Source organism: Coccomyxa subellipsoidea (assembly GCF_000258705.1).
Source record: "Coccomyxa subellipsoidea C-169, whole genome shotgun sequence".
Lineage (NCBI taxonomy): Eukaryota > Viridiplantae > Chlorophyta > Trebouxiophyceae > Coccomyxaceae > Coccomyxa > Coccomyxa subellipsoidea.
This window is the reverse complement of record NW_005178033.1, coordinates 311,732-322,904: the sequence shown is the minus strand read 5'-3', so window position 1 is coordinate 322,904 and position 11,173 is coordinate 311,732. Positions and strand designations below refer to the sequence as shown.

Here is an 11,173-nt window from a genome sequence, read left to right as displayed (position 1 = left end):
AGATGCACCACGCAAAGAGAGCACTACGGGGATGCTGAGTTGCGTTTGAAATTGAAGCCTGCCTTGTCGTTAATCTGTTTCAAGTAAACGGGCTTCCTATAAAATGGGGGGTTTTTTTTTAAGGGTTTAGGGTTTAGGGTTTAGGGTTCCCTACAGAGAACCCATGCATGCAAAGTGTCTTGCTACTTGAATACCGAAACCACTTTCACATCCTGATGAACAATGCCGCAATGCATGCATAGCACGCGACAGTAAAGGATCCCCTTGAAGCACTTCTCGATACTCAGTACAGCCCATTTTTAACCCACAGAACGGATTCTTGACGGTACAACTACCTAGTGTGAGAGCACCAAGATACTCTTCACAGGTGTCCCGCGTACAGCATGTCACAGAAGATTCGCCTGTCGCATCAGCGCCACGTCATCGGCCGTCAGCGTGCCAGGTGGCAGGCACTGGCGCACAGCCGCCGCCTCCCTCAGCAGCTTCATGCGCTCCTCTTGCAGAATTGCCGAGCGTTTCTGCTCCATCGCTTCCTTTGCCGCTTCAGCCGCGAGCTCCTTGGCCTGCACGGAACAGGAAGGTTTTCAGTGGAGTGTCTGTCATATTGTGGCCTTTCTTTGAAAGTTTTTCTTGGGTGTCAATTCTGAAATCTGCTCAATGATGACATCTCAATTTATAATCGGCGACTCTGAGGAGTGGTGCTTGTATGCAATGTGCTCAACATATCACTGACCAATTGAGTATCGCTCTTCTCTCACCCACGTCTGGTAAAGAGTGCCCGCTAGCCTCGACCACACTATCAGCCTGCAGTGATCTTCTTGCACACAAGAAAATAACAAGTCCTCTGGCGACAAAAAGGGCCTTAATTCCTGTGTAGCCTTCTCGGCAGCACAAGCTGTCTGCTCTTCTTGCACAGAAGAAAAAGCACAATCTTCACATGATCACTGGTGACAAAGAAAAAGGTTGATTACCTGCGCGGCATCCTCGGTGGCGCGCTTCTGCTGCAGCAGCCGATCGACCGCGCGCGCATGCTCGGCTCTGCGCAGCCGTGCCCTCTGCGCGCTCATCTGCTCCAGCCGCTCCTGAGCCGCCATGTCAGCCAGCATCTCCTGCCGCAGCCTCTGCTCCTCCTGCTTTGCTTGCGCTGCCCGCTCCTCCTGCACGGCAACATGCAGGTTGACTCATCAATGCAACTGTGATTGTGTCACAAGGTTTTGCGGGTTGTTAGCCAAGAGCGACACAATGGCAAACGCGTGTAGGCAAGCTGCAACGAACAGCGCTGCCCTTGTTATGCGACTAGAAAGTAGCTCTCATACAAATGCAGGGCTCTTGCCTTCCGGTGTGCACCCTCTCCCTGCGTTGCAATTTATATGCTATATTTCAAGCGTCAAGGTTGGTTGGTCTATACATAGCTCAAGTCAAAGCTATGATTTACAGTGTAGTCCGCAGAGATTCCCAAGTGAAGCAAGAGCAGGGAGGGCCAGACCTTAAGCCGCAGCATCGCCTGGTTGGCGGCCAGCATTTCAGCGCGCAGCTTTTCTTGCCGGGCTCGGGCAGTGTCGGCCGCGCGCCGATCGCGCTCGGCCTCCTCCTCGGCGCGCAGCAGATTTATAAGATCCTCCTCTTTCTCGCGCCTCCGCGCTTCCTCCTCCTTCTGCTGCTTCAGCTGATCATACGCCCTGCACCAGTCATTCCGCCTCGCTGTCTCGCTCCCAGAGCTTTACCAAGATAATTATGCATATGAGCTCGTGTACACATCACACAAGTCTGACCAGTAATTGGTACCTAGTGCAGATATTGTCATAGACTTCAATAGTTCCTGTTGTCTCAGAAAGATAAAGCCAAGCAGAATTTCCAATGTCCATCAGAGTGTTCTGCAACACTTGCCTCCGCAATCTCCAAGTTCTGCTATACACTCCTTTGTTGATGAGAGACACTACTCTGAGGCAACTTCAGCAAATATAAAATTTGCATGCAGCGGGTGTGAAGTCTGGCGTGGCGCACCAGTCAGCGCGCTCCTTCTTGGCTGCCTTGCTGGCAGCCTGCTGGTTCTCGAGCGTCTGCTTTGCCTCCAGGTACTCCTGTCTCCTGCATTCCATACCAGGCAGATCTTTCCAAATTCAATCGAAGGCTTCAGCGCTGTCTACCGTGGCAGAGAAAGACAAGATGACAGACCAACCGATGCAGAGCATGCGGAAAGTGTCCAAACTCAGAGTATGTTTATTGCCCTGTCTTACAAGTATCTTTAGACCTGTATTGACGCTACAGAGTGTCAAGTACGAGCATGCAGCATGCAGAATGTGTAAAGAGCAACGAGACACCTCTTGTCTTCATCTGCCTCCGCCTCCTTTGCCTCTGCCTGCAGAGAGGCTCGCAGGCGCTGCTGCTCCTGCAGCGATTGAGACAGCGCCGCTTGTTTCCCGCGCTTGCGATTGGCCGCAGCGGCATCCTCGGCATCTATTCGCGCCACTATGGCGTCTATCATCGCCTTCTCCCTGTCCACCTGGGCCTGCAGTGCAGCAGGAATGTCCTAGTCTGTACAAGTAATGCGCTGATAATGAAAAAAGGGTATCCAATGTAAGCCAAAGTTCATGTCATCTTGCCACTTAGTGGGGGCGTATGCACGACAGCCTCATGGCGGCATGACCTTCCCAAGATGCTCTCATGAAGGATGCATAGTTGTCTGTCAAGTATGGATGAAGCATGTGTGAGGAGATATTAGCATTGGGCCTCTGATCACCAGCTGGCAGGAAAACAGTGGTTGTGAGAATGCTATGATATAGAAGTCGAATGCTTGATTGTGTGGTCCTCAGGATCCTACCTGGCTTGCTGCCAGCTCGGCAGCCTTTTCTGCCATCTGCTGCTGCAGCGCCTGCAGCGAGTGGGCGCCCTTGCTCTTGCGGCTGTGCTCCTCAGCCTTCTCTGCTTCCAGAGCCTCCTGCCTCTCTGCCTCCATGAGACTGTCCAGAGCCAAGCTGTACCCCTTCTCCTCCGCCTGTCATCAAAGCCACAAGACACCTGCTTAAAAGCTAAAAGTCTGTGGCGCTCATCTGTAGGGGCAGTTCTTGCCTTGCTGGAAGGCAGGACTGGCCCGTTGTGGAAGCGTCAGAGCCCCTAGTGGTCTATATTCAGGACTCCCTGAGACATTACCTCAAGACTCCTGCTCAAAACTCCCATGACATATGTGGAGCTCCATGTCAAAACCAGGTCTTGCCTTAGCTGTATAAGGTAGCCATAGAGCTATAGTACTGGTCCAATATAAATGTAGAAGGGGCCCCAGTAGGTTCTTCTCAGGACAGCCTCTTGCAATTCTCCAAGAACAAGCAGAAAATGCCTTGCTGCCAGTGTATATACAAAATACAAATTCTCAAAAGAGCAGCTGCAGCACCTTGAGCAGCTGCTGGTCTCTCTCCTGTTGCCGGCGCTGCATGGCAGCTTTGGCTTCGTCCACTGCCGACCGCAGCAGCCTCAGATCCTCGCTCTGCTCCCTCACTGCCTGTGCACAACACACATTCCCATCTCACGGGAGTACTGCAAAAGAAAGCAAGTTTGTCCAATGAGTGCAGTTGTCGCTAACGTCGTTCAGGCATGGTAAATTTTCACGGCAGAGAATGGGTAATTCCTCTGGCTATGTCCTAATTCTGCAATAGATCTGTGCCATATGTGAGAAAAACCATAGGTTGTGCTAGGTTATGAAGAATGCATTGTGCTTGCAGTGCAGTCAAAGAGATGTCAGGACACCAACCTGAACTTGGCGTTGCTTTGACAGGTCGGCCAGTGCAGCTGCCTCGACTGCCTTTGCAGCTTCCTCCCGCTGCTGCATCTGCACTCGCTGCGCGTCCCTGGCCATCTCAGCCTGCAGTGAAGGGGGAAATTTTTCCGATGCTGGCGTCTTTTGCAATACACGTGCTGAGGGATCTGTCTTGACATGAGACTCATCAATGCCTGCTGCAGACTCGCTAAAAGACTTGGGAGAAATCGTTGTGGAGCTATGTCAAGGCATGCAGTTCCCTCATCGGTAGACAAGCTTGAGAGGTGTGGGTTTCTCTTGTTTATGGCTGTCTCAGTTGTGCAGGGATGGGATGGCGGTTTTATTGTTACACGATCAATAGAGTCTTGCCTGCTGGGCAACAGCTGCAGCCAGCTCTTCCTGCTGTATTCTCCTTGTCTCCAAGTTTTGACTTCTTCCTGCGCTGCGCTCTGCTGCGCAGCTGGCAGCGTGCATGGATTTCTGGACTCCATAGTAGCTACAGCAAATGCAAAAGATGTGTGTTACCGTGTCAGAATCGGGCATTGAAGGATTGCACCTTACTATCATGCAATTTTCTGGCAAGGATGCAGCCATGAATTAGAATGAGAAGCTCACATCGGCCAACCGACTGCTGTACTAGTAATGCCAACATGCTCCCAGCAACACATTGTGCGGTGTGCATGCGGAGATTGTATGATTATCTGAGGACGGTCACCTGACTATGTCTGCCTTGAATATTTCCTGCTGCCTCCTCTTGGCCTCCCTCTCCTGCTGCACTGCAGCAGCAAAATATTCAATGGTCACAATCCTGCTAGATGGGAAATGAAGTTCTCAGCCTGTAAACAATTGAGTCGCAATCATTTCTCGGGCCACTTGTTTCCCATATCATGATCTCATGACTGCGTACGTTATAAGACTGGATGAAGGAAGGTTGACACTCACCCCTAGCTAGACTGATGGTCTGAAGTGCTCCACGCTGCAAACAGAAGGAAATCGTGCATCTTTGAATCGCAGAAGGAAATCGCATCGCGGAAATCATAGCAGTTAAAGAAATTTAGGTGCGAAAGGAATCAATCAATTGCTTTTTATGATGTTTCACTTAGTCTAAGGAAATATCTCAGTGCATCATTTACGCTGAAGAAGTGCCTTACCATTGTTATCAATGTCTAAATTTGATGAATTTGAAACCGTCAGCCCGCTTTACAGAACAAATACAACCGTCTAGCCACGCAAGATGCTCATATCAACGAATGCAGCGCAATATCGTTGAAGGGTGCTGCAGCTCTTGATGAGTCTAAAAGAGATGAAATCGATCATTTTAGTCAAATTAGCCATCAAAGTGTGAAGAAGCCTGTCATCGCACAACTTTCTAAAAATGGAACACGGGGTCCAAGGTTCGCACGTGAGCTGGCGAGCTTCGTACCACAAGGCTGGCGTGATTAAAGACGACAGTCATCGTCTCTTGCAGCATGATGCAGGAACGGAAGTTCTTAAAGCTCTGGCTCACGACGTTTCTTATGCGAATAACCGCACGTATCAGAACAAGACCCCTGAACAGTCGTGCCAATCAACGGGTGGTGCAACTGTGACAGCAGCAGTGAGACTTTTACCGAGAGTCCAAAGTACTTACAAGAAATGATGGGTCAAGCAGCGGATGCATGGCACCCTGGGACGGTGGTGGGACGGTGGCAATATATCCTAGGAAGATGGGCTGCGAGCTTCGCACCAAGTAGTAGTACGTCGCAACAGGACATCGAAGAATAGGCAGCAGAAGGCTCCAAAGGGCAAATGGAAATGTAAGACACTGCCACAAGAAGGAGGACTGAGGAAGAAATGTTGCACTGCTTCAAATATTCAAAGCATACTGCCTGAGCTTAACACTTAGGGGCCATTAAGCATGATAAGAAGTTTGTACAGTCCCCTTTTCCGGACAGCAAAATGATGTTTGCCTGACATGGATAGGCCGTCAGGCGCTCTGGGTGGGTCACCAACAGAGGAGGCCAATCCCTTTGTGCTGTTGGACGATGAGGCGCTGTTTGCAGCCGGCGACAAAGAGAACCGCGCGCGCAGGCATGCCCCATTCCCAGCCAGCAATCACCATTAAGTTTGCCCTTGCAACTGGCCATCACCTGGCAGACATGCTAGCACGGCATGCTTCTCAAAATGCCATTTGATGGTGCACCTCCACAGAGCAAGGCCATCATGTGCGTGCAATCAGCGGACAAATTTGCATGGGATCAATTCATCTCCCCTCATGCAGGAGGTATGTAGAGTCTTCAGGGGCTTATATAATTGAGTGATGTGCAGGGAGCATGCGCAGGCGCAGAGGGCGCTGCCAGTAGCTGAGAAGAGCACACTGTCGTGTGAGATGCAGAGCTGCCGCGCTCTGGCACCTGGCCAGCTCAACCCGCGCCGCTTCACCCGCAAACAGCCCTCCGGGTGCGCGCAGAATCTGTCGGCGGCCCATAAGCACACACTATTACGCAATCACGCTGTGCTCCTGTCAACATGGATTGTCAAGGAGAGAACGAAGGTGTTTGCATGTCTGCTGGACACCTTGCACGGGTGTACAAGTATCTCCCAGACTGTGTGCAGGAATCACGCTCTAGCTCCATGTGATGGAGAGCCCATGTGCCAGCATGTGTGCGTGACTACGATCCTAAATCTAATGAGGTCATGAGTGGACATGAGATAGTCTCCTTATGCAACTTATTTGGCTCCTCCATATGCCAGATGAGCTCCTCTCACGGCCTTGCATGCAGGCAAGTGGATAGGCCATGTGCCAGCATGTGCGCAAGAGTGTGCTTAGGCTGCATGTGACAAAGATCCCATGTGCGCACATGTGCGCAGGGGCCTGGCGCAGGTGGCGGCGGCACGGCCGCAGCAGGCGCGGCGCGCTGAGCTGGACAACATGGCGCGACTCATCGCCAAGAAGCGAGAGATCTTCCTCGTTCAAATGGCGCTCGACATCCGCTCCGCCGAGATGCGCCGCCTCGGCGATCGCGCCCGCCAGGCACGCCAGACTTTCCCGCTCGCTTGCTGGCGTTTTATGCACTGCCCCCACATTCTGCTTGCTCTGTTGCTTTTGTCATGCTTTGCTAGGTTGCGAAACCTGCCTATAATCAGGCACACTATGATCTGTGGATTTCTCTCAAATGAGCAGATCAGTAATCATGCTGTACTGCCATTGCCACTACTCAGTCTTCTCTTGGCATGTCCAGTAAGTTTCCCAGATAATCTTCTGCCCTTGCGCTGGGGCTCGGTGCTTCTGCACGTCTCATGTCTCTCACCCTCCTTGCTTCCATTGTGTTATAATGTTTACACATTTTCCAGTCCTACGGACCAGGTACGTCAAGGACCTGCATTATTGCTTACCACTCTTCTCGTTTCTTGCATTTCTCGCTCGTGCTTCCATCAACAACTGAAATTTTGATTCATGCGCCCTGAAGCGCTCTAGAAGTGCAGCAGCAGTTGTAGCACCTCTGATGGCTTGAAATATGCTGGCGCAGTATGAAGCTGCGCTGAGTCAGGCGGAGGGAACGCTGGCGGAGGACGGCCTTGCCTTCGACCTCTTCCTCAAAGAATCCGACGAGAAGGTGCAGCAGGCGATGCGCAAAGCAGACGCCGAAATGCGGCTCAAGCAGGAAAAGGTGCGCAGCAATTCATCTCTACTTTTGCTGCAATCTTTGATATTGGACATCCATAGTGCTATGCCCCGGCTGGCGGGGGGCGGTATAAGTACTGAGCACCGTGCCCACGGTTGATTGGGTCTTGCTTGGATCTGGCAGTCCATCAAGTGGTAGGATTTTGGCAGCCTTTACTGCAGCTTGTCTGCAGACGCACCTTGCTTCTGGCAAGGAAAACCTTGTAATGACCATGATAACAGTGCTATGCAATCAGCATGCGAGCCTCTGCCCGTGAAGGAGATTGGCCTTTTTTTGGAGAATCCATTGTGAAGAGATCAGGCCTGCATGCACTGAAATTTGTCACCAGGCCAGGCCACAATTGCACATTCTGGTCATGCTGGGGTCGCTCTAGTCAGCATGCGGTTGCATCCAGTGCGAGTAACAATGAGAGATGGTGTCTTGGCCTTGTCGGGTGAAGCATGACGAGGCACGGTGTGTGCGCACAGGCGACCGAGCTCAAGAAGCTGAACAATGCGTTGGCGGCCGCACAGAGCGAGCTGCGCAAAGCACAGGAGCAGACCGACGAATGCAAAAAGTATGTCACCATACCAAACAGCTGCTTCTCCAGTTCTCAAGAGTTCTTTCAGGAGATATTCCCCTTGATCGAGAACCAAGTGACAGCATGGAGCGGTATATCTGGTTCCTACAGTCTGCATTTAAAGCTCAAATTTTGAACGATTGATACTTTGTGTTGCAAGGTATGCCACCTTTCTGGACTCCATCACACCGCCCGAGTGGTTTGCAGCGCAAAACACACGCCATGAAGCCGAGTGGCAGGTGCGCACATACAAGGCCTCTGCCTTGCATGCAAATCCTGCATATCATAGCTGAGTGCTTCTTCTGCTCGACTGTCTTGACTCGTCTACGGTGAGGAGAATCAGACTTAGCAGCCGTTCAGAGGAGCAAGGACCACAGAAGTTGCAAGATGAGATCAGGATAGGCTGGTTAAGAAAGTGCTGATGCATGATTGTTGTTGCAGGGAAAACTGGACGCCTGGAATACGAAGTGCCAGGCCATCACGGACGCTGTCTCGGCTGCAAAGGCGGCAAAACAAGTGCGCCATGCTATGCTCCACACTTACCCAAACACCTGATCATTTTCTCTAGAGTACATCAATAACTGATTTTCTCCAAAGAGGTAACACAAATTAGGGGTCCCAGACTTGCTGTGAACCCTGTGCCTGCTCAACATGTCTGCCAATACTGCACCGACCGTAGCACGGCACAACAACATGCACCTTGCACACTCACTTGCACAAATAATGGTCAGTTCTGGTATAAGAAATGGGGCATGCATCAAGAAATGCGTACCAAGGTGTGTCATGCATGCGGCGCCTGATCAGGCGGCTGAGGAAAGGTACGCCAACGCGCGGACGCAGCAGCAGGCCGAGGCGGCCGAGCGCGACGGCAAAACGGCGTCTGACGAGCTCAAGCAAGCGCTGCAGGTGCCGCAGCCGCTGCCGCCCATCAAGCCGACGGAAGAGGATGCCTGGGAGCGCCGCATGGCCGAGCCCATGCACTTCCAGGTCAGAGCACCCTCATTCAGCAATAAACTTGCAGCTGAGAAGAAAGAATTGGCAGGTTTGGTAATTTTTCCTTTCGGTTCAATTCCGGGTTACACGAACGGTGTTGAACAAGTATCGTACAGGACATCAGAATTGAGTTGCTCTTGAGGGAGGATGCCACGATCAGTCATGAGACATCTGCTGGCCTCTTTGCCGCTCGGGCCAATCCGGGAAACTTCCTGTAAATTTGTTTAGAAAGATGATAGACACAAGGATATTGACTGACTAAAGGAAGCTGCTGACGTGGCACAGGATCCGCGGCAGCTGAGGCACATATTCAGCCACCTGGAGGAGAACAACCTCTTCCTCATCCAGACCGCACAGGAGGCCGAAGAAGCCGCCGAGGCCGCCACCGCCAAACTCAACCACTCAATCGCGCAGGTCCCATTTACCTCAATAATCTGTCCCTCCCATATAAGGTTTTGGAGCATGCTTTGTACAGTTTCCAGCTCCTCCTGCTGCTAGCAAGAGCCTCAGCATAACGGCAGAGGTACATCAAAGGAACAAAGTTGGACTTGAAACGGCGGCAGTGGCAGCAGAACATTGCTAACACTGATGGTGGGTTGTTGGCAGATGGATGCGGAGGCGGCCGCTCTGGTGCAGCAGGCCGAGGCTCTGGAGGCAGCGCTGGCCAAACGGAGGCAGCACTGCAAGGCGCTCAAGGTGCTGAATCCTTCAACTTTCCTTTTACCAAAGTTGTGCATGATTCTGGCACAAGAGGGTTCAAATTCTTATCTTATGGCATGCTAACACGTGCCCAGACGAGGTGTGAAGGTTTGCGTATAGCAAAACAACCTTTGCTGGGCATTTTCTGCAGCACAGATGGCACCTTGGCAGATTTCTCACACTCACAGCTCATGCGAATGACAGTGACACCCAAACAAATGGGAGACCACCCACAAGTGCGATTCTCTGCGTAGGAGGCTGCAGCGCAGACGGGTGGCCGGCTTGTGCAGGCAGCATCTACGAGTGCTGTCCCATTGGAGCAGCTGGCGGCCAAAATAAGGCGGGTTTGGGCCCGCTGTGGCGGGGAGGCAGACACCCACACTTCCTACACCCAGGTGGTCACTTCCCTTTTTGACATCATCACCTTTCATTTTGCAAACTTGCAGGATGGCTCGTGCCTGGATTGTTGTTGCAACACAGACATGCCAGATTGTTCCGGCTATGTGCTAAACAGCACAAGCTTGGTTACACTTGTCAGAAATGTGCGAGCTGAGTTCATGCTTGTGTGATGATTTCCAGAGCTGAAAGCATGCTTGTGATATGGTCACCAGATGAGCCTGCCGGCAATGCTGACAGCGATCGAGGCGCGCTTGGAGGACACCATAGCGGCAGCTGCGCTGCAGCCGCCCGAAGCCGTGCATGCCACGGAGCGAGCACGCGAACAGGAGAGGCGACGGGTGTGCTTTCTACATTTGTAAAACATGTTGGTGATACATGCGAGTGTCCAGTAACCGAGCCCTGCCATCATGTTCAATGCAAGTTGATCAGAGTAAATTAGGCATGCTTGGGATTCCAGAAGAGCTCTGGCAAGACTCACTTGCTCGCTGCTGGGGTAAGGTGGACCTCCTGTACCTGCATATTGGATGCTAGCATTCAACAAGGTATCATACATGATGGTTTTCTGATACAATTTGATGAAATTCATATCTGAAGCGCTTGTGCACACCGTCGACCAGGTTGCCCGTGAGGAGAAGGCTAGGAAAGAAAGGGCCGAGGCCGAGGTGCGCATCAAGAAGGCGCTTGAGCGAGCGTCTGCGCCGCCGTTCAAGAAGCAGGGCAAGCCGGCCATGCCGCGCAGCACTCTGCCGAAACGCGCGCATGTGCCGGCACATGCCGTGCAGGCGGCGATCGACGAGGAGTTGGAATTCTACCTGCAGCGGGTTTACCTGCTCTGATGCTGCCGAGCGTGGGGTGTCTATCAATATCAACACAGCGGTGGATAGTGCATAGCATCTATCTTGGAAACTAAATCTTGGCTGCTTGTGAGGTGGCAAGCAGCTATGGAATGTAATGCATGCTGTAACCGGCCTGCCATATGCACAAGCTTTGGATGCGTACAGCTTAGACCCACACTAGAGTAATATTAATTACAGTGGAGTGCATGGCCTTTTCCTGGGCCATGACAAGTCAATGACAGCTGCAGACTTCTACAAAGCAACCTATTTG

The 11,173-nt window shown here is 51.9% G+C and overlaps 2 protein-coding genes across 2 annotated transcripts; one reads left to right on the top strand and one right to left on the bottom strand.

The window, feature by feature from the left end:
• Nucleotides 1–386: 386 nt before the first annotated feature.
• COCSUDRAFT_42535 (hypothetical protein) lies at nucleotides 387–3,850 on the bottom strand (the record flags this gene model as incomplete). Its single annotated transcript, XM_005646640.1, has 8 exons — nucleotides 387–563; nucleotides 972–1,157; nucleotides 1,487–1,679; nucleotides 2,005–2,088; nucleotides 2,322–2,509; nucleotides 2,822–2,995; nucleotides 3,389–3,496; nucleotides 3,746–3,850. 8 exons carry the CDS (start codon nucleotides 3,848–3,850, stop codon nucleotides 387–389), a joined length of 1,215 nt encoding a protein of 404 aa, XP_005646697.1.
• A 1,855-nt stretch (nucleotides 3,851–5,705) lies between these two features.
• Nucleotides 5,706–10,902, top strand: COCSUDRAFT_55851 (hypothetical protein; the record flags this gene model as incomplete). The annotated part of the gene is made up of 14 exons (XM_005646639.1): nucleotides 5,706–5,785; nucleotides 6,059–6,190; nucleotides 6,602–6,829; nucleotides 7,085–7,097; nucleotides 7,261–7,401; nucleotides 7,884–7,972; nucleotides 8,136–8,214; nucleotides 8,417–8,491; nucleotides 8,780–8,962; nucleotides 9,254–9,382; nucleotides 9,575–9,664; nucleotides 9,922–10,062; nucleotides 10,279–10,404; nucleotides 10,684–10,902. 14 exons carry the CDS (start codon nucleotides 5,706–5,708, stop codon nucleotides 10,900–10,902), a joined length of 1,725 nt encoding a protein of 574 aa, XP_005646696.1.
• Nucleotides 10,903–11,173: the final 271 nt, after the last annotated feature.